The sequence below is a fragment of the Pantherophis guttatus genome, chromosome 2, assembly GCF_059756535.1.
Source record: "Pantherophis guttatus breed Tessera chromosome 2, ASM5975653v1, whole genome shotgun sequence".
In the NCBI taxonomy this organism is placed as follows: domain Eukaryota; kingdom Metazoa; phylum Chordata; class Lepidosauria; order Squamata; family Colubridae; genus Pantherophis; species Pantherophis guttatus.
In genome coordinates, this window is record NC_142064.1 from 129,826,996 (window position 1) to 129,850,662 (window position 23,667).

Genomic DNA, 23,667 nt, shown 5'->3' on the forward strand with positions numbered 1-23,667 from the left:
AGTTATATCCAGAAATAGCTACATATTTGCAACTGAGACATCCAGATAGAAATTGGGAGATCCAACAATTTGAGTAAGCCATCCCTCCTCCTATCTACGTTTCCACTCTAGCTGGGAGGTGATGAGTTTGCCTGAGTCACTTGAGATCTACTTCAGGCAGAATCTTCTTTATTGGGGGAGAAAATGTAGCCCCATGCAGGTCCATTTCTCTTGTCCCGAGGTTTCTGCAGCTGTTCTTTTTTTAAAACTTAAAAACTCTTTCATGAAGATCTTTCTTCCTCCTCTATTAGTCCCCCTGATAGAAGACAACTTTTCTAAATAGCCATCAAAAAGAATAGAAGCCCATGAATGAACTATTAGCCTACCTTTAAGTAGTTACTGAAGAAGGAGTTGCAGGTTAGAAGATTCTCAGAAGAATATCAGGCTAGTACATGGGACTATTTGTAAACTACAGGCCTCGTGCTGGTGTCTTTACCTTGTTCTGGCTGCTTCATATCACAAATTGAAAAGTATTTGATCTAAGTTCATGTATATTCATAAGTATGGTAGAGAATTTTCACCCACCAAGGAGAACAGCATTGTTCCACCTTTCCGCTCCTTATTCTTATTTATTCTTGCATAATTCATGGTACATTTTCAGGGCATCCAGATCTAAACTACACATACAAACCACCATTTCTCTGTTACCGTGCTGATTTTGCTTACTCCCCCCTTTTCCCTGAGTTTAATCAGCCCCAGCAGACAATCTCAGACCATCTTCTTGGAAAGTAAAGCATTCGGATTGCACAATTTTTGTATTGGGTGGGTGGTTTTCTTTTTGTATCTTTTTAAATAATTAAATAAAAGTATTCAGTTCCATCATAACTCTGGGCGTTTTAAATATAAAACAAATAATACAAAACAAAAAATAAAAAAAGGTACACAGCTGAAAATATAATGCAAATTCTATCAGACCAATCATCCCAGAAGGAGTCTGTAACTCACTTTAATTCAAAGCCTGAACGAAGAGTCAGATTTTAAGGTTTGTTTAAATAAGATTGGGATGGGGGCCATATGAAGCTGCCTGGGAACATTTTCTAAAGCAGTTCTGGAACAGAGAATGCCACTTCCTGGGTCCCATCAGATGATATAGGTAGTCCTCGACTTACGATCACAATTGAGCCCCAAATTTATGTTGCTAAGTGAGACATTTGTTAAGTGAGTTTGCCTCATTTTATGACTTTTCTTGCCACAGTTGTTTAGTGAATCAATGCAGTTGTTAAATTAGCAACCCAGTTGTTAAATGAATCCGGCTTCCCCATTGAGTTTGCTTGTCAGAAGGTCGCAAAAGGGGATCCCATGACTCTGGGATATCACAACCGTCATAAATATGAACCAGTTGCCAAGCATCTGAATTTTGATCATATGATCATGGGGATGCTGCAATGCTCATAAGTGTGAAAAACGGCCATCAGTCATTTTTTTCAGTCCCATTGTAACTTTGAAGTGTCATTAAATGAAGTGTTGTAAGTCAAGGACTACCTGCACTGTATAATTGATGCAGTGGTGGGTTCCTCCCAGTTCGGTCTGGTTCCGCCGAGCCGGTAGCGGTGACGATATGATGTCACCGAACCAGTTCTCCCCCCCGCCCTCCCATCGCCCCCACCCCCCCCCACGTTATTCTTATATTCTTACCTTTTATTTGGTCCCACCCCAAATCTATTGCTGCCTCCTGAGTCCCAGCTGATGACTAGAGGGAAAAAAACTGTTTAAACTCTTGCCGCAGGGCTTCAAAGGGCCGTCCTACAGCTGATCAGTGTTAAAAGCAAACAAATGAGTTGGGTCGTAAGTGTGAGGACTGGTCGTAAGTGTGAGGACCTTCTAGAAATGACTCTGACCAGCTAGCCATGCCCACCTAGTCACATGACCTCCAAGCCACACCCACAAAATAAGCCACACCCACAGAACCGGTAGTAAAAAAATTTAGAACCCACCCCTGAATTGATGGGATCAAAGCCTGCTAATGCTGTCCAGTTGTGTAGGACAGCTTAAAGCTACATAACATAGATGCCCCTCAGATAACAAAGCACTTTGCCTTAGAACAGTGGTGATGAACCTTTTCAGGACCGAGTGCCGAAAAGGGAGCATGCACACGCATCTCGGTTGCAACCCGGAAGAGGAGTTGCCCAGGATGCATGCGCACCTCCAAAAATGAATTTCCAGTTTCAGTCAGCTCCTCTTCTGGGTTTCTGGCGTGCATGCGTACGCAATGAACAGCTGGCTGGCCTGCATGCTCATGCAGGAAAACGGAAGACTAGCTCTTCTAATTTCCAGCACTGCCATATGCAAAAAGGCCAGCTGATTGTCACCCACACATGCATGCCAGAAACCCGGAAGAGGAACAGGCAATGCCACGCGTGCCAGGCGACATGGCTCCGCGTGCCACTTTGGGCACACGTGCCATAGGTTCACCATCACGGCCTTAGAAGATAATAACTAGCATCTTGAAATGTTCTGGAAGCCTGCTGGGAACCAATGCAGCTCACAGAGCAGAAATGTTATATGGACGCACTACCTGTACTGCTTTGTGTGAATAAGCTCTAGCTTCTAAGTGATTTTCAATAACAGCCCCGTATGCAACACATTGCAATAGTCTGCATGCAACGTGATCAATGCAGAGTATGTACAAGTATGGAGGCAGATGACACATTATATATTTTTTTGTGTGAAGGCTTTCCTGCCCACAGCTGCCATCTGCTCCTTTGAGCAGGAACTGTAAGTCCATGAAGATCCTTAAATTATGCATCGGTGCCAAAGAAGGAAGCGTAGTCCTATTCAGTGCTACAGATGGAAAACTTCTCCAGATCTTGGTAGTCCAACCTGATTTTATTAAAGGTTGAGTTTTCACTACCCCCATGTCAGTTCTGCCAGAGATTCTATAAATCAATGCTTTCCACGAATCTGGTTAATTTTGCTATGGGCTTCTTCTGTGATATAATAGGAAAGGAAGATCTTGTTGAAATGAAAGCATAACCGTTAAAAAATCAATGCCTTCAGGAATCTTTTGCTTCTGCAGCTCAATTTTGGAAGAGGTATGGGGAAGCCTTGCAGATCCCAGAGTGATAATGTAGTGATGTTTGTTCATTTATTTGTATCCTGCTTTTATTATTTTTACAAGTAGCTCAAGGCAGCAAACATATCCCACACACCTTCCTCCTGCTATTCTCCCCAACAACCCTGTGAGGTGGGTTGGACTGAGCGAGAGAGTGACTGGCTCAAAATTTATACAAAATCATACTCCACGTGTGATTTGCAGGTATAAATGCCACCTCTGTTCCTTTTTTCCTCTTTCTAAATAGGTATGAATGCTGCTGTGCGAGCAGTGGTCCGAGTGGGGATATATACTGGTGCCAAAGTATATTTTGTTCATGAGGTGAGTAGATGGGATGGTTCCCTCACTCGGTGATGTCTTCGTTAGCTTTGTTAAGCATTGCAGCTCTAGCTAAGAAAGGGAATGACTGGCTTTGACATCTTGGCATTTAACACTCCTGCTAGCCTGACCTGCATAAGTGAGTATGGCATCAATCCCTCACCGCTGAATTAATCCTAATCTACTCAAACAATAGAGGATAGTAATGCAACCTCATTTTATTTTTTTTTATTTAAAAAAATATTTATTGAATTTTCAAACATTAAAATACACAGTACAAAAAATAGAAAAGAGCAAAAAATAGAAAACCATAACACACAACAAAAACAAACACTTCAAAACTTAAACACTAGTAACAGCTTTTCTACATCGGTATGTCTATCCTAATTAACTTCCATACACAAATTCTACTTCTATCTATCACTAACTTACATCCTTATCTAAGTTATAATAATTTCTATTCACAATTTGGTTTCATGACAAAATATTGCTTACATTTTAGATTTACTCTCAAGCCAGGAATACCATCTATTCCAAATTAAATAGTATTCGGTATCTTCCCTTTCCTTAATTCCATAGATAATCTGTCCATTTCTGCGCATTCATATATTTTTTTAATTATAATTTGGTCTGGGGGGGATATCCGGTTGTTTCCAATTTTGTGCTATGACAATTCTACTCGCAGTTAGTATATGTAATATGATATATTGTAATTTTTTTCGCATTTTCCCTTCCAAAATACGCAGGAAGAATAGTTCCAGTTTTCTTTCTATCTTCCACCCAGTTATCTCTTCCAGGCATTTTTTTATCTTCCAACAAAATTTCCTAATCTTAGGGCAGTCCACCACATGTGGTAGAATGTCCCTTGGTTATGGCCGCACCTCCAACATTCCAGGGAGGATACAACCCCATTTTAATCTGCCAAGAGAGATAGGAATACCACTTTCAAATATTCCCTGATGTGCCAAACTACTTCTCCTTTTTTTCTTATCTACAGAAATTTTGTTTAAGTACAAAAAGACACAAAATAATTCTGTTTTCTCCCAACATTTTTCAAATAACACGGCTAATCTGTGTGCATGCCAAGAGTATGTCTGCACAAATATACACCCATCCATAGAGAGGGAAAAGAGTTGTAACCTATCTCTTTTTTTCTAAAAGATACGTAATTTTCTTTGCCTGCATGGAAGTCTTATATATGATCTTCAATTTTATAATGGCACTCTACCTTTCTTCTTCCTCATACTACATAGGCCAAGCCATATACTTCTAAATCCAAACTATTGAAAATAATCTCCTTATTTCTATTTGTACATTGGTAATTGCACTATTTCAGCACTTTGATATAGGAATGGTCCAAATGAGAATTTAATTGTAACTTTTGCATTTTCATGGGGAGAGCATTCAAACAATATAATATTCCATCTTTTATTTTCTGGTCCTTACTCTCTTTTTTACTGGGAAAAGTCCAAAGTGCTTTTTACTAGGAAAGATGGGAGAATGTCACTATATTTTGCTCTGTGACCTTCGAAGCTCTTGGGCTCAAAAAAGGGAACACTGACTTTTTTTACACTTTAATTTTTGTTTTCAGAACCGAGGGCCACAGGAATGTAACTTGGTGGGGCCATATCACCAGAGAGAATGGGGCATGGATGGAGAGCTTGGGAGATGATGAAACGGGCATGATGCATATTGTGCAAATTCTTCGGTTTGCGTAATTGCATTGGGGTACATAATTGCAGCATTAACATGATGACATTAGTGCGTGCATGTGATTTTTGTTTCACTGTGTTTGTTGTGGACCCCTGCTGGAGCATGGTTGAAATTGTTAGAATTTTAAAAAAAATATTTTGGAATGATAAGGAGAAGTTATTTACATCTTATGCTTTACCCCCAAACTCAAAAAAAAAACAAAAAAACTATTGCCTTTAATGTAATGGATTGCAGTGAAATTTTGGTAATGCAGTCCTGGGGGATTTTGGAGGCCACATTTATGGTCTAGGGCTCACTTATTTGTGTTGTATTCTGGATAACTCCCCTCCTCCCTTGGTGTCATTTAGGGACACTGTTGAATGTGTGCCTTTCTTGTCTTTGGCTTAGCACTGAGCATATTTGGAGACCATGTCAAAATGCCATGTCCATATTGCTGACACGATGCTTTTGGCTTATGTTGTCCTAATTCCCGCACTAATGGTTTCTGGAAAATGGAATAGAAAGGGACAGTATGAATAGCATATTATAGTGTTGGTTATGCCAAACTCACTACAATCATGCCAAGAACTCAGATTCAGAATGCCTCTTGTTCTGTTGCTTCCTGTTCAATATTTTCAGTTGTTAAAGAACTTCACAGGAATTCCACACCTCGGCCAAATCTGGCCCTGCCTTGTACTGTATTTAAAAGACATTTTACCCTGAGCATTACCCCTTATGCAATTAAATTATATGTATCTCTCAATCCTTTGAGGTAGGCAAGGTCAAGAAAAAGGCTTGGCTGGGGTATCAGAAACGCTCTTTATTCTGTTAAGATATAATAACAAAATCTTTACGTTTCTCTCCTCCCATCTTCTACTAAACAGCATCAAGACAGATTTATTTTCAGTTTCTTTCTCATGCTTTCTTCTGAGTAATCTCTTTAATAGGGTCCTCCTTAATCACGCCCTCATTCCTTCCCTATTCCCAAGGTTAGTTTTACCTTCCTTTTCAGTATCTCCACTTTATCTAGCTCATTTTCCATAATCTATTCTGCCTTTTGTTCCAGGGTTACCAAGGGCTTGTGGATGGTGGTGATAACATTAAAGAAGCAACATGGGAAAGTGTATCTATGATGCTGCAGCTGGTGAGTCAGTTTGCCTTGATTTTCATTCTTCCAGACTCATGTTTGAAATTGATAAAGAGCTATCATCCCCACCAGAAGTGATGCTCAAGCTAAGATATCAGAAAGGCCTTTGAAGCTCAAGTGGAATGAAGATATAAAATAGTTTTGATGTCTTCATGATATTTAGAACTATAATTCCCAAAACACCCATCAACTATGTTCACTGATATATTGGGGAGTTGTAATCCCAGGAGATCCAAGGGCATAGTTTTTGACAGCATCAGAGTAAAAATTATACAGGTAGTCCTCGACTTATGACCATAATTAAACCCAAAATTTCTCTTGCTAAGTGAGGCATTTATTAAATGAATTTTGCCCCATTTAACGACCTTTCTTGTCACAGTTGTTAAGTGAATCATTGCAGTTGTTAAATTAATGACTCAGTTGTTAAGTGAATTTGGCTTCTCCATTTACTTTGCTTGTTAGAAAGTCGCAAATGGTGATCACATGACCCGAGGACACTGCAACCATCATAAATGTGAGCCAGTTGCCAAGCATCTGAATTTTGATCACATGCTGCAATGGTCGTAAGTGTGAAAAATGGTCATAAGTCACTTCTTTCAGTACCATTGTAACTTTGAATGGTCACTAAATGAACTGTTGTAAATTTTAGGATTACCTGTATTTCTTTGGTTCTGCTCCATTACGTTTCCTAATTTTATTTTTAATCTGCCCTTGTAATTTCTACATCTACTTCTTAGTGTTGGTGCTATTATGTGAGTTATCAGCATCAGGAGGAACAAGGAGTGGCAAGAGTCACCAATGCTAATGGACTTACCTACTTCTTGTATATTCTAGTCTTATTTCCAAGTGAATTTGAGACCCAGGTTTCAGTGGGTTACGATTTGAAGCTAAATGTTTATTACAGTGCCTATCAAAAAAGTTGCAAGGAATGTTGTGGGAAAGATGGCACCCCTTTAATGGGAATTAAAGTTTCTGAGATGGCATTCCTAGACTCAGAGGTCAGATAAAATGAGGAGCAGAATATTGCACTTGACATTATGTTCATAAATCCTCCATTCTTGCCCCAAAGACGTTTAAAAAGTCTCTTCTCATCCAGGAAGCTTCTTCAGCTCTGGCAGGATAATGGGGAATGGAATCCTGTCAGAGCTGAAGAAGCTTCTTGGATGAGAAGTGAAACGTCTTCAAAAGAAAAAAACAAGAAAGTCCAGTTGCCTCCTGAAAAAGCACCTTTGGGACAACAGGGACCTGGATGACTGAGAATCTCTACAGACTTTCCATTCTTGCAATAATTAATACAGAAGTACAGTAAGACATTCAAGTGTATTGAAAGACCAACTTCCTCTAGGCATGGAGGGAGGCATTTGGCCTATTGGACTAAACCTCAACAAGAAAGCCAGATGGTGAACTTTCAAGTAAATGCAACAGCCCAGCTTTTCCTGAGAGGGTACTTTATATGTATTGCTTCTCAACTTTGATAATCCCAACAGCCTGACTCTAAGCTATGGAGATTTTAGTATATAGCTAAATAATTTGATTGTCAGAATAAACTACTGCAAAATACAATAGTTGAACTAGAAAAGAAAAGACCCTCCATTAATTATAAAAGGAATCACAGAGACAAGCAACTATTAAGATATTCAAAGCATAGATAAGCTCCCAGCTCCTATATGTTTTGCAGTTGTGCATTTGCCAAAAACCATTTTAAAATATTTATATATTTCAAAAGTCCTTTATTTCTTTTGAATCTCTAATGTATCTGCAAGATTTGAATATGTGTGACTACCTTATGGTGGGGGGGCCTATGTTTGTCAAATTACTTAGTGGCTTAAACTGTTTTATTAGGATTCTTAGTGGCTATAATTCTTTATTTCAACACAAACTGGAAAATCCAGCTCCTAAAGGATATATGGCAGTGTAGTTTTTCCAGCCAGTGGTTGCTAACAATGGGGCTTGATAGAGCCGAAGCCGAAATAAAAAACACACTCTATATGTAGGTAAGGAAGCCTTTGCCAGACTCGATATTGAGGATTAGTAGAAAGCTGATCACCCAGGCAAATACCTGTTTGACCTCACATGATTAAATCCCTGTAGAGCTTTCTCCCAGTTTGTTTTAACATTTTACCCCTTACAGTAATAAAGAGAAAGGACAGTAATGTCCAATATAATTGAAGCAATCATACCTGTGTTATTTTTAAGAAATCAAGTTATGCATTTCTGCATTACCTTCTTGATAAAATTTGTGAACTTTAATCTTATCATTCCACTCATATTCAATAAACTTAATCGAACAGAAGATAATTAGATCTACCTCTTCTAAAGGGATCGGTGCCTTGAGATCACTAGAACACCGTGACCTTTGCTTTGGTTGGGATCGCTGGCAAGGTCGAGCGCCTTAAATGTAATGATACCATCTCAGCTGGGGTCACAATGAATGTCTTGAGGCCTAAAATAACTTGAAATTGGAGATAACCTTTGCCTGCAGCCATATTAGCATTGGTGAGGAGGAAAGGCTGTTTGGATTTAATAAACAAGAAATGCAGAGGATTCCGTTCCAGTTAAATCTTTCGGTTGCTAGCCAGACCCTGTACTGTGGCTGGAGATGCAGAGGATAAATTTGTCACAGATCATTTAGCCAATGATATTTACAAGCGTTCTTATGCACTCTTGAATACTGGTTCCACCATTTGCAATGAAGATTCCAATGATCATGAAGATGCTGTAATCAGGTCAATGTAATGGATTTGCAACAGGGGTGGGTTCTACTTACCTTTACTACTGGTTCGCATTGGGATCGCGCGCTCAGCATCCGGACCGGTGGGCAGGGCCTCCCACCGGCTTTACTACTGGTTCTTGCGAATCGGTCCAAACCGGGGGGCAACCCACCACTGATTTGCAAACTAGAGAAGTGTAGCATTTTATACAAAGTGAAGATAAGCCTTATTTTTTTCATTTTCCTAAAGGATGAATTGCAAATTAAGGAAATATTCTGTATGAATATTTCTGTAAAATATTGGTTTGTTGACACTTAACACCAAGCCATCATTATCATCTTCATTATCATTACCACTATTATCATCATATTACTATTGTGGGGTCCTTGGTGCTGTCTGAGCTTGGTTGTTTCCTTGCAGACATTTCATTACCCAACTAAGTAACATTATCAATGCTAGAAGGGAGTGGGGTTTGTTCTCTATTTATATGCAAACAGCTTGCACTATCAGTGCTCCCTTCTAGCAATGATGATGTTACCTGTTGGATGATGAACATCTGCAAGAAAACAGCCAAGCTCAGAGAGCACCAAGGTCTCCACAGTTCAACCCTGAGCTACAGATACTCTCTTCTATTGGTATTATTATTGGGTTTTTTAAAATACATCATTGTATTACAGAATTTGCAAGATGTTGGCTTGGTTTATATTTAACACCAAGGCATTATTATATATAATTTTTATTTCTGCTTTAGTGAGGTCTTGGGGATTACCAATATATTTGCATCAGACTATTATGAATTATTTAACGAACTATGGTTGGAAGAAAAAAACCTGGATATCTGTGAACTATGCAAAAAAATAACAATAAATCTCCCTATTCTTGGAGAATCCTGGGATTCTATTTTTGATAGGATGAGATAGGACTTTTACCAAGAGAGAACTGTGTGATATTGTAGAGAGTAAGGAAAATGGCTTTAGCTGAGATATCAGGAACCATTGTCTAGACCAGTGATGGTGAACCTTTTAGACACCGAGTGTCCAAACTGCGCATGCACACGGACATGAACGCATGCGCAGCAGAGACCCGAAGGCCATCTGGCCGGCGGGAGGTGGGGCATCCCAACAGTGGCAGTGCAGCAAGAGGTAATATTTTTTTTCTTTCGTGAACTTCTGTTTTGTCATTTGCAGGGAAACAGCAGCTCACGAAAGAAACACCACAGAGATCTGATCTTGGGCGATGGCATGCGTGCCAGCAGAGAGGGCTCTGGGTGTCACCTCTGGCACGCGTGCCATAAGTTCGCCATCACGGGCCTAGGCATCTGGAGCTGAAACGGTTTTAAGCCAAAATAATAAAATATCATTTGAAAGTGTTTTAGGCAGATCTCTTCTTAATTCATTGAACAATAAGAAGGAGGCAGAGATAAAGCACAATCAGACTTGCAAGATTCTGTTATTATAGCCGATCTCAATAAAAATAGTTTAGTCTTCCTATGTTGGCCTAGGTAGTGGAGCCGGCAGATATATCTAACCTTTCCTAGCACAATGGAGATGACAAATGAGTTCTTTGTATTGAGTTTCTGTTTGCTTTCTGGAGAGACATCCAATAGTGTCCATATGTCTCCGAACCAAAGATCTCAAGAAAATAAATTAAAATATATACATGGAATATTTTCCGTTAAAATATGAGGGGCTTCCTTTTGATCATAGCAACAACCATGTTGTCTCCTAGTTTACCCTCCATTTTGTCTCTTTTCAGGGGGGCACAGTAATCGGAAGTGCTAGGTGTATGGACTTCCGCAAACGGGAAGGACGCCTGAAAGCTGCTTGCAACCTGGTAAAGAGAGGAATAACCAACCTATGTGTGATTGGTGGTGATGGAAGTTTGACTGGAGCGGACACTTTCCGAGCAGAATGGAGCAATTTGCTACAGGAGCTGGTTAAGACAGGTACCACAGTTACGCAAAGGCAAGTTAAGAACTGCGGTCAAAAGTAAATACAGATCAGATTCAAAAATGTGACCTCCCTGCTGCAATTGGATCAATACTTTTTTTTTTCTTGCTTGATCCGCTTAGTTACAGATTTGAACATCATTGCCTTTGCCTCGCTGATTCACAAGCCCTCTTTAAATCATGATTTAAAGCTCTCACTTCCGCTCTCTGACGGGAAGGTAAAAGTTTTACTGACCCAATCTGATGTGGTGGGTCAAGGATAGGCAGTGGCTAGAACCAGAGTCTCAATAAGGCAGATTAGGCATATTCTCCAAGTTTCCCTGCCCTGATTGTGAATAGTAAAGCTTAGCAGAGATGCAGATTCAAAATGCAAAATGCAAGAGTTCACATAGCAATCTCTTAGGTATAATTTAAGCCAAATATCTCTTTTCCTGGAGTTGCGCTGTGAGCCCCAGGAAAAAACGCAGTTGCCTTATAATGTTTCCAAGACATTATGCAGGCACTCCTGTCTCTGAATCCCATTTTGCTCTACAAATTCACATTTCTGCATCTCTGAAGGGTTCCCACTAGAACCACAGTTTGTGTGCTGTGTTATATTCCAAAACTATGTGCTTTATTGCAATTCTGAGGAAGCCAAGTGTCTTTCCATAGCTTTATATCTGTGCGTGTTCCTCTGTAATTCAGTTCCTGAGCCAAATTTTTCTCCTTTGTGGCAACTCTTAGTGTAAAACAACCAGGCTAAAATGTTGCTTTTCCAAGACCTGGCCTACAGAGGTTTTTCTTCCCTCCATCCCTCCCAAATGAAGAATGAACTGCAACAGTGACATTATTATAATTTCTGCTGATATTAATTGGTTCTCCGTTCTCTTTAAGGGAGCATCACATTAGAAGAAGCCAAAAACTCCAGCTTCCTGAATATTGTTGGCATGGTTGGTTCTATTGACAATGATTTTTGTGGGACTGACATGACCATCGGTACAGATTCTGCTCTCCACAGGATAATGGAGATAGTGGATGCCATCACCACCACTGCTCAAAGGTAAACCCGTGGATACTGTATTCCACCATTTTGTAATATTCCTCAAGAAACTTGGCAATATGGCATTTGGGCAGGAATTCAAATATGAAAGGGCGGGAAAAAAACAGAATCAAACCAACTATGAGAAACAGAAACTTTTTTCTCTTTGCTATGCAACAGAAAAGTAAACAAAGCCAGAAAGAAAAAATAGGCAGAAAATAATATTAATATCTAACTGTCCTATTATAGGCTGAAGATGCACATGCCAACCTGATTGACAAATAGTTTGTTATAGAATAGCAAGCACTTATTAAAAAAAAGTAAATAAAACTATTAAATTAAGAAACAGCACATTGGATCAAGAATCAGTCAAAATGTGCAAATCACAGAAGTGGAATTTTTCTTTTTAATTTTCTGCAGAAACTACCCACTTCTATTCCTGCTTTGAGCATTATGAATATATGACTTCTGCAAATAAATGTGTTTTGTGGTCACTGTTAGTGTTTTTACTTTGGTTTTATCTTACAGCCATCAGAGGACATTTGTGCTGGAAGTGATGGGACGTCACTGTGGGTAAGAAATTGTTACACTGAGATTGGTTTAATGTGGAAAAGATTGTCCTAAAACTATTAAATCATGATTACTAATATATGAATAATGGTTGCGAGAATGGTCTAGACTTCTTGCTCCTACCTCCCTGGGTTCTAGTATTAATTCCTCCTACTTGGCATGAGAAGATAATTGGAATATCTTCCTTCAGTTTTAGATTAAAAGGTAAAGGTAAAGATTCCCCTCGCACATATGTGCTAGTCGTTCCCGACTCTAGGGGGCGGTGCTCATCTTTGTTTCAAAGCCGAAGAGCCAGCGCTGTCCGAAGATGTCTCCGTGATCATGTGGCTGGCATGACTAAATGCCAAAGGCGCACGGAACGCTGTTATTTTCCCACCAAAGGTGGTCCCTATTTTTCTTGCATTTTTTATATGCTTTCGAACTGCTAGGTTGGCAGAAGCTGGGACAAGTAAGAGGAGCTCACCCTGTTACATGGCACTAGGGATTCGAACCGCTGAATTGCCGACCTTTCGATTGACAAGCTCAGCATCTTAGCCACTGAGCCACTGGGTCCCTTAGTTTTAGATTTTGGGGGGGGGGGTCACCAAAGGGTAAATGTGTTTAAGCTTGACTACAGTTATTACAATCAAGGCAGTTTTATAAATTATGATTTTGAGGCAAGGTTGTTTCCACTAATTATAGTTAAGGCTATTCACATTTTTTCTGGATTCAGGCAAACATGAAAACGTAACTTTATCAAAAATAGAACTGAAAGTTTGTTGCTTGCGAAGAACATTGAAAGAGGAACGGGTCAGCCCAACACTTGGGTATTGAAAGCAGAAAGCTGTCGGTTTTCTATGGAGAAGATAAGAAGTACTATATTTTTTGCCAAGTCTTGCTTTAGTGTGCAATTCAAGAGTGGATAACCTGTTGTTTTCCAAATATTATTAAATAAACCTAGGCATCTCTCAACATTGGTCTTTCTAACCACAGCTGCTAAGAACAACACCCCAGCAATCTCTGGGAGACCACAGCTCTGAATCTAGCTGTTTTTTTGAGATAGCACCTTCCTATCTTGGAGTTTAAGTTGCTAGTTAAAGTCTTGCACAATGGTGGTAACTGCTCACATTCCACTTTTTTTCACTCCTCTCCTAGTTATCTAGCCCTTATCACGGCGTTGGCAAGTGGTGCAGACTGGGTTTTCATTCCAGAATCCCCACCAGAAGATGGCTGGGAGAATCACTTGTGCAGAAGGCTAACCGAGGTAATCAAAATACGAAACATCCAAATTTGAAAACTGGTGACTAATCACCAAAGCAGTGGAAATAGCAATGGAATTTCCTTCTTAGTAAGTATAGGCAATGAGAAGGAAGGAATCACTGGAGAAGAGCCTAAAGCTGGGAAAGATTGAGGGCAAAAGAAGAAGGGGACGACAGAGAACGAGGTGGCTGGATGGAATCACTGAAGCAGTAGGCATGAGCTTAAATGGACTCCAGAATGATGGTAGAGGACAGGAAAGCCTGGAGGAATGTTATCCATGGGGTCGCGATAGGTCGGACACGAGCACAACTAACAACAACAAAAGTATAGGTATACCTTGGCGATATTGTGGATTTGGTTTCAGAGTACTGCAATAAAGCAAATATTGCAACAAAGAGAGTAAAAAAATTTGGGGGGTTTCCCGAAGTTATACAGCGTGTACACTGGGTCTCACAATCAAAATCTCAACTTAAATTTAACCTCATTATATTTTTTAAATTCTAGCAAAATGAAAAAAAAAAAATAGTAAGAGGAAAGAAACATATGTCTCACAAATTTCATTTGACCTTCTCTAAAGATTCCCTTTAAAATAAGCTACTATGACTTCTTTCAAGCTATGATTATAAAACAAACAAACAATGCTGGTTTAATTCTGTGTGTAAAAGTAATCTGTGCCTCTACTAGTCAGGCGGACATAATAATGAGTTCTATCAAAGTCACTGGGGTATTGAAGGGAATTCCAAAGATAGCTCTTCCCTGTCTATGTCTCAACAAGGTCTTCTGCAGGCTGATAGATCCAATTTCTCCAAACCCAAGACTGAATCCCATTTTTAAATCGATCTGTTTTCCTTCGTTTTCTTGCAGACAAGAACTCGAGGTTCAAGGCTGAACATCATTATTGTGGCTGAAGGAGCAATTGATAGACATGGCAAACCAATCACTTCTGAAGACATTAAGAGTGTGAGTGATTCAGGGCTGTTTGTGATTGACTCATTCCTTGCCTAACACTACCGTAGGAGCCAAAATAAAACTATGTGGGAAGTCAACTGTGTGAAATCTTAATCTTTGGGGCAATTAAAAGACCCAGTTCAGACCACTGGTGGGATTAAAAAAAATTTACTACCAGTTTTGTGGGCGTGGCTTGGTGGGCATGGCATGGCTTGGTGGGTGTGGCAGGGGAAGAATAATGTAAAATCTCCATTCCCTCCCCACTCCAGGGGAAGGATACATAAAATCTCCATTCCCTCTCCACTCCAGGGGAAGGTTACTGCAAAATCCCCATTTCCTCCTGATCAGCTGGAGCTCGGGAGGCAGAAAATAGATGGGGGCAGGGCCAGTCAGAGGTGGTATTTACCGGTTCTCCGAACAAGTCAAAATTTCCGCTACCGGTTCTCCAGAACTAGTCAGAACCTGATGAATACCACCTCTGGTTCAGACCAACAGGCAAATTAAGTGAAATTTTAACTAGTTTCTGCTATTATAAGATGGGTTTTAGAGAGTGTAAGATCTAGTATTTGAATGCTTCCCCCTCAATTCCAAAATCCTTAGCAAACCAAGAAAGTTTTCATTCTTGTTTTTCTCTCCCTTTCATCCATGTTTCCCACCTGGGGAATTCATTGCAGGTGAAATAGTAGTAGTATAGTTTATTGAATAGCCCGAAGGCCTTTTCAAACAAAACAGAAAAGAAAAAGGGAAAAAGGTAAAACGGTTACAAAAATAGCAATCTAAAAATATATGATGGATGACATTAAAATTTTACAATATCAATTTTCAATAGCTAAGTTGCCAAGACTAGATAACCCAAATAGGATAGCTCCTCTCTAACTGAGCTCATCTTCCTTACAATCGATAAAAATTTTTTTGATATAACTGGCTCGTATTGCTGTCATTCTTTTAAGATATCGAGTGATCGCTCTTACCAGGGGAGGAGAGTCAGCCCTCAACAGAAATGCTAGTTTTTGGCTTATATTCCAGTGGGGAAATTTATTTATAATTGGGGACAGATATTGTTTTCTTACTTCTTGATAGAGACTACATTCGAATATTATATACGCCGTGTCCTCCACGACGTTTACCCCACATATGCATATTCTTTTGTCATACGGGATTTTCCGATAACGGCCGAATCTAACGTTTGTATCTAGAAGGCAGGTGAAATATAGTTGACTAAGTCATTGGGATTTCCAAATGTTAAGGGTCTGTGGACACATTTCATGGTAGCTGCTTTAAAATGGCTCCAGTGGAAGTACTAATCACTGAAGACAAGTCAATTATCCCCCCCCAAAATAAATAGAAGTCTGATCCTAAAATAGAATTTGCAGAAGAAGAAAAAAAAGAATGATATTTAAGAAGCAAACACACAGCTTCCAGGTAGCTTCCCAACCTTGCCACAGCTGTATATGCATCCACAAGTAAATCAGGCAGTATCCCTTTATTCTTCTTCCTCTCAATGCAGATGCTCCCCATAACCCAACTCTCTTGAACACATGCAGCCTGTCCAAAAGACTTTAAAATCTTGAGAGCTAGAAACTTGATTTGAGGGCAAGAAGGTTGAGATTCGCATGATTCTGGGGGCTGCATTCTACTTTTGATACATTAATTGTGGAATTTTGTCAAAAACTCCAATTGTTGTATTTCTCTTCCTTCTCCAGCTGGTTGTGAAACACCTCGGTTTTGATACAAGAGTCACCATCCTAGGACATGTCCAACGTGGTGGGACCCCCTCTGCCTTTGATCGTGTTCTGGTAATCATCATCATCTGTTTTAAATGTGTTTTCCCGATGCTGTATTTATTACATTTTGGAACACAAAGCAGACATTTAAGCTTCTTAGTCCTTTTGATTCTTGTACTCATAGTCTGCTAAATTTCCAGCATAAATTTTTCAGGTGATGAGAAAATAAGCATTTCCAAAAATATGTAGGAAAGATCATTCAGGTTGTAAAACAGTGGGGCCAAAAAGAGGAAGGATCTGTGATCTTTCTAGGACAGTGATGGCAAAACTTTTGGATTCAGCATATCAAAATTTCAGAAAAAGCCTAAATTAATTGGTGTGTCACCATTACCCCTGAAGAAAAAGGAAACAATTCTCTATCTGCTCCCACCCCATCTGCCCATCTAGACCACCCTGAATAGCAGCACTCAGCAGCAATGCCAAGGGTTGGCCTTGAGGTACAGGCCCAGACCTCGACTTCAGCCCTAGCCCCACTGCTGCCACTCAAACAGGCCCCCTCATGCCATTCCCTAAGGCAGGCACACCTTCTGGAATGGCGCAATGGCCCCCATGGCCCAGCACTCCCCTGAATCTGCTGTGTGTGTCCTCTTCTGTTGTTAAGATGCTGTAGTCTTACCTGAGGCTGCTCTGGGTCTCATGGGGCCTTCATTCTTGAAGCAGCTTTGGAGAATGAGCTCTTCCATGACCTTGTGCAGCTTCCACAACCCACATGAAAGGATGCCCAGTTGTAAGGCAATTTTTGGAGGCTCAGGAGGCCATACAAGGTCATGTCTTCTCTCCCACAACATCCAGAGGGTCCAGAGGCCCTGTGAGAGCACAGCCTCCTGAGTCTCTGAAAAACATGCAGGAATGGGACATGCTTTCTTGGATAGTTGTTGGGTGTTGTTGAATGCTAACTGCCACCCACAGTGATATGGCACGTCACCTTTAACACACCTGTCATAAGTCATCATAGGAAAAGTCTTCATAGTTATTGAAAAACCACACTGTATGCTCAGGCGCTCAGTCTTATTTATAATGTTATATTTCATGCTTGAATTTGGCACTGAACATGAGTTTAGCTGCATCTTTCTAAAATGTAATGAATTAAACAACAAAAAAACCCACTTCCTGGGGCAAAGAGCTGTGAGGTTGATTTCTTTTCCTTTCCTCCTTTTTGGGGCATGAAAACAATCTCAGTTGGGGAAGTGCAGGGCTATAGGATATAATTATATATAGTATAATATCTAAGAAATCTTATTTTCCATTCTACCATTGAAGTTGCAGGTTCCGGGGAGTGGGGGGGGGGGTGTTTCTAGCAAAACACAACCACAATCCTACATCTTAAACAAATACAGGCTTTGGTGTGACAGCCTGAGTTGTTTGCTTGAGGAACCACAGTGACTTAATAAAGCAATGAAAAGTACTGGAGTAAACAGGGAAGGCCTCTCCTGAGGCTGTTCTGACATTTAGATTTGACTGCAGACAACTATGAGATAACCTGGGATGAAAATCTGGGGAAAGTCCCAATTTCCCTAATATATTTTTAAAGGAACCTCCCCTCCCCCCCCCCTTTTTTTTTTTTTTATTTTAAAGGGAAGCAGGATGGGTGTGGAAGCTGTTATGGCTTTGTTGGAAGGAACTCCAGATACCCCAGCATGTGTTGTCAGTCTGTCTGGTAATCAGGCCATCCGCCTTCCTCTTATGGAGTGTGTCCAAGTGGTAAGCATTTATCTCACTAACCTGTGAGATATTATTTTACCTTCATTCACAGATGGGTGGGTTCTATTCAGTGGTGGGTTTCAAAATGTTTTACTACCAGTTCTGTGGGCATGGCTTGGTGGGCGTGGCATGGCATGGCATGGCTTGGTGGGCGTGGGCATGGCAGGGGAAGGATACTGTAAAATCTCCATTTCCTCCCGATCAGCTGGGACTTGGGAGGCAGAAAATAGATGGGGGCGGGGCCAATCAGAATTTTTACTACCGGTTCTCCGAACTACTCAAAATTTCCGCTACCAGTTCTCCAGAACTGGTCAGAACCTGCTGAAACCCACCTCTGGTTCTATTGTTTTAACAAACCCTTTCTCTTTCTGAACAATTGCAGTTTCTCCAAAAACGGTAGCTTCTAATGTACTTGGAAGAAAGCCCTAGGCCAGTGATGGCGAACCTTTTCGGCACCGAGTGCCCAAACCGGAACATGCATGCACGCACAGCATGCCAGCTGGTCTTTGGGTTTCCGGCACGCACATGTGCACCGGCCAGCTGGTTTTCACGCGCCCCAGAACACCAGAAATCCGAAGACGAGCTGGCTGGTGCGCTCATGACTTTTTTTTGGCCTTTTTTTTTGGCCGTTTTCAGGCCATTTTCTGAAAAACGTTTTCCATAAAACTGCTGAACAATTTCCATAATCATCACAATCTTTACCATGTTCAAAAAGCCAGATTAAAGAAAGCTAGAAAAAAATGTTTCCAGAAAACCATCATCAATGTTATTACCGAGTAGTGGAAGAGCAACAAAACAATATATCTGTTATAACATTAAACAGAACCTGAAGTTTTCCTTCTTTGCATAGATTTAATAGCATCTGTTGTTTTGCACTTTGACTGCGTGTAATTTTCAAATATGGGTAGTCCTTGATTAACGACCACTCGTTCAGTGACCATTTATGAAGGTGCTGAAATAGTGGTACTTACAAATCATTGAAGTTGTATCCTAAGCAATCACATGATGGTGATTCCAGCATTTGGCAATTAGCTTCCACTTAGAATGGTCGCAGTGTCCCATGGTCACATAATCACCATTCGCAACCTTCCTTGCTGGCTTCCCACAAGCAAAATCAATGGGGAAGTTGGTAGGGGAGGTCGCAAGTCATTCTGGTAAGGTGCTCTCGCATCTTCCCCCGCACTGCAGAAGCTATCCCCCAGACCAGCTGTGCCACTTCACTGGTCATCCTTCTGTAAAGCCCCAAAATATACTTGAGTCACCAGAATGCCAAACAGAGAGAGAGACTCAAGACGAGGCTTGCAAAAAGAAGCAGATTTTATTTATGGCCAAAAACAAAATACTGGGTGGAATATATCCAGAACATACAGATACAATGCATGTGAAGAGATAGCCACACCTTGGGGAAGAGATGGCGTCCTTTTTATACCCTCGGAGACATCAGCTTAGTACCCAATTCTGGGCTCCTAGTTTAGGTTTGTGTTGCCCTGCAAAGGAATAGAAGCCTCCCAATTAGCTGTTATCTCTTCCTTTGTTCTCCCAATTGCTCATTTGGCCCCGTGGGCTGCAGGGAACAGATCAAAGGTGTAAGTTAGGGCTGAAGTGTAAATTATCTCCCGGATGATGTCTGCAGTTCCAGCTGAGATAGGTACCATGCTCTTAGATGGCACGAGAAAAACAGGGAGAAGATTGATATGGGTTCAGATCAAATGGCAGGAACATATGTTTGACAAATACCAGATACATTACAGAGGCCTAATAACAGAATATGTTTGTTACAGGAGATACAAATACAAAGGCATATTTGTGTTACATATATAAAGGTACAATATATCTGTGTTATACAAATACAAAGGCTATATATGTATTACAGGAACCTAATGGTTACAGAATAACAAGTTTCTACTAATTCTAGTATACCAGTATATTATATTCTAGTATTATTTATTATATCCTTATTACTGTTTCCCTTCACTTCCTATTCGAATGTAGTTGCACCCTTCCCTGCCTGGTACTTGCTGGCCTGCTTATCAACCACGTGGGATTTGTGACCTCGTGCTATTGACTTGTGGGAAGCTGGCAGGAAGTTGAAAGGAAGTCCTCATTTAATGACCCGTGAACCTCACTAACAGCAATAGGAGTGCTGGGATTGCTGTCTCTAAGTGGTGTGATGGGGTGCGGTCACATGATGCCACTCTTTACAACCACATTGCTTAGTGATGAAAATTCTGGTCCCAATTAACATCATTAAGCGAGGACTGTCTGCAGTAGTGCCACCAAGCCAAAAGAGGCCCATCTGTCTCTAAAAATACAAATATTCTCCTTGTCAGCCTCTATGATGCTTGTTTGCTATCGGCTGCCATAGTAAAGGGGGGGGGGGGGGAGGTATAGGTATTTGGGTGGGGAAACGAGCTGGTGGAGATGTCTCATGATGTGACCAAAAAGGGAGGGATGCTCTCATTGTCTTCTGCACAGCTGAATGGAATTGTTGATAGCCAGTCAAGGTTATCCGTTGGCATACCAGATGGATGGGGCCATCTGAAGATGCACTCCACATGACACCATGGGGGGCTGGGGATTGGACATTCAGCCAGGGTCCTTGGGGGAAAGGATTTGGGAATACTTTCAATATATAATTTTCATGCCTTTAGCCTCAAATCTTGCTTTTCTTTCGTTGCTATCAGTTCATACTCAGTAAAAGTACCTTTCTCTACAAACATGGAGTTGGGGTTTTTATTTCTTGAGTTTTGAACGGAGACATTCCTCTTCCAAATTTCTTGTTTGAGTAAATGATGGAATATTTTACAGGCAGTGGGCAAGCTCTGTGTGTAAGAAACAGGTAACTGTTTCCACTTCTTTCAACAGACCAAAGATGTCACAACGGCGATGACTGAAGGACGGTTTGATGATGCTCTCAAACTCAGAGGAAGGTGAGGCTTAGTCTGAACAGAAAGGAAGGAAAGAGGAGAAAACAAAAGATGGTAAAGAGAAACGGGAGGAGGAAAGGAGGAAGAAACAGGAGGGGTGGCTCAATTTATTTTAGATTTGGTCCTGCCCTTTTCCGACATGTCTCAGAGAGACTATCCAAAGGCAATGCTACCGTCACAAGATACCTGAAGCACTTTCTTTATGCACAGAGCTACGTTTATATTTCAGATTAACTGTGAAGAGTAAAATTTCAAACCCCTCTTCCTGATTTCCTGGTGCCTGCATGGACACATCTCTGTAGTTTCATGTGGTGTCCATGCAGCCACCGGGATTTACTGTTGTCTTTTCAGGGATGTTCGTCAACCTTTCAGTGTAGCCTTGTTGGTCTTGTTGGTTCCCTGACCAAGACTGATCCAGGCGTTTCCCCACCCAAAGGAAAGTTCAAGTCCCTGCCCAACACCCACATGTCCATCACATGGTCCAATCAACTGGAGATGCCTCCCAGTTCCAGCCGTCCAGATGCAGGGCAAGATGTCCTTGACTTTCTGAGAAAGGAATCTTATTATGACTTATTATGACTAAATATATTACCCTGGCTCAGGGGTGAAATACTCCCGGTTCGGACCGGATCACCCGATCCGGTAGCGATCGTGGCGGGTGGTTCGGAGAACCGATAGCAAAAATACCTACCCCACCCCCAATGCCCAGCTGAGCCGTGCAATCATCAGAGACTTTTTTTTTTACTTTTAAAAGCATTTTTTCTACAATCTGTTCAGCCGAAGAGGTTGTAAAAAAAAATGCTTTTAAACGGCTCTGACAATCCCAGCTGAGTTGCCTGATCGTCAGAGGCTTTTTTTTTTTTTACTTTTAAAAGCATTTTTTCTACAACCTCTTCAGAGGTTGTAAAAAAATGCTTTTAAAAGGTTAAAAAAAAGCTTCTGATGATCACAGCTGAGCTGCGCAATCGTCAGAGGCTCTTTTTTTTACTTTTAAAAGCAATGCTTTTAAAAGTAAAAAAAGAGATTGCGCGCCACAGCTGATCACCCCCCCTCGCGCGCTGTTCTACTTACCGCATGCCTCCTTTTGGCCTGCAATGCGTGTGCGCACCTCACATTTGGTGCGTGGTGCACACTGCGCATGCACAGCCAGCGAACCGGTAGTAAACCGGTTCAGATTTCACCACTGCCCTGGCTCCATACAATCCCCCTTCCCAGTTTCCCACAGTAATAAATGTAGCAGGCCTAAAGATCCAACGAAAAAGATGGCTTCCAGGCCTGACAGGCCGCCCCCCCCCGCCCCGATCAAAAAAGCATGTCCTGAAATGAGAGTAGCATAGCGGTTTCAACCACCCTGTTTGCTTTTTGAGATCAGCTAAATTTGGCTACATCCCATTCCCAATCTTTTTTTCATTATTTGCTACTGTTCCCTTGATTAGCTCTGTGCATGTGTGTGTGTGTGTGTGTGTGTGTGTGTGTGTGTGTGTGTAAATGGGGAAACAACAATGAGCATTTTTATCATTCTTTCAAATGTTCTTTCAGCTGCAAAGCTCATGGCGGATAAAATATCCATCATAATTTTCTTGTTGCCCACAGGAGTTTTATGAATAACTGGAATGTGTACAAGGTTTTGGCCCACGTACATCCACCCTCAGCCAAGGTAATGGTTGGGATGGGAGGAGAATGCATAGCAGGCAAAAAGAAACTACCACTCAATGGCAGAACTCAAAATTGGCATGCCAGAGATGGCGGTTAGAAAGATTAGGAAGCAGATGACGTATAAATCCTTTCTCTGCTTGAGAATCTGGAAAACTGCTCCTAGTGTGAGAAAAAAAATAATACTGTGTTTCCCCGAAAATAAGACCCCGTCTTTTTGAACCCCGAAATAAGTGCTTGGCCTTATTTTTGGGGATGTCTTATTATTTTGGGGTACGTTGAGCAAGATGGGGCTCCTCTTACCATCTTACCTGATTTCCAGCTCTGTCTCCCTAACCCTAACCAAAAGAAATGGCGGGGACCGGCTGTACATGCGTTTAAATATTTTTGGGGAGGGCTTATTTTTTGGGGGGGCTTATTTTAGCGCATGCTCTCAAAAGCCCGATTGGGCTTATTATCAGGGGATGTCTTTTTTTCAGGGAAACAGGGTAGCAATTGCACTTAGACTTATATACCGCTTCACAGTGCTTTTACAGCCCTCTCTAAGCAGTTTACAGAGTCAGCATACGGCCCCCTCATTTTATTGACCTCAGAAGGAGGGAAGGCTGAATCAACTTTGAGCCAGGCAGGATCGCATTGCTGGCAGTGGGGGGATGTGTGCATATATATATATTGGAAACCCAATTCTGAGTTTTTTAAGCCTGATCCTTTTTTTTTTCTTCCAGAGTGGCTACAATTTGGCAGTGATGAATGTAGGTGCACCAGCCGCAGGCATGAATGCAGCTGTGAGATCCACCGTCAGAATTGGCTTGATCCATGGGCATAAGATGCTGGCTGTGCATGATGGGTTTGAGGGCCTTGCTGAAGGAAAGGTAATTCATTTAACCTGTCCATCCATTTCTCTTAGAATGGAGTGCACA

The 23,667-nt window shown here is 41.1% G+C and overlaps 1 protein-coding gene across 3 annotated transcripts in view; it reads left to right on the plus strand.

Annotated features, from left to right (window-relative positions):
• Positions 1-23,667, plus strand: part of PFKM (phosphofructokinase, muscle) — a 57,299-nt gene that overhangs the window by 19,645 nt on the left and 13,987 nt on the right. For all 3 annotated transcript variants that reach the window (XM_034419175.3, XM_087886715.1, XM_034419174.3), the window contains exons 3-14: positions 3,339-3,412; positions 6,168-6,245; positions 10,715-10,904; positions 11,781-11,946; positions 12,454-12,498; positions 13,630-13,738; positions 14,599-14,694; positions 16,386-16,478; positions 18,042-18,167; positions 21,033-21,097; positions 22,688-22,751; positions 23,473-23,619. In XM_034419175.3, the coding sequence (XP_034275066.2) occupies positions 3,339-3,412; positions 6,168-6,245; positions 10,715-10,904; positions 11,781-11,946; positions 12,454-12,498; positions 13,630-13,738; positions 14,599-14,694; positions 16,386-16,478; positions 18,042-18,167; positions 21,033-21,097; positions 22,688-22,751; positions 23,473-23,619 (1,253 nt within the window). The remainder of the gene's footprint in view (positions 1-3,338; positions 3,413-6,167; positions 6,246-10,714; positions 10,905-11,780; positions 11,947-12,453; positions 12,499-13,629; positions 13,739-14,598; positions 14,695-16,385; positions 16,479-18,041; positions 18,168-21,032; positions 21,098-22,687; positions 22,752-23,472; positions 23,620-23,667) is intronic.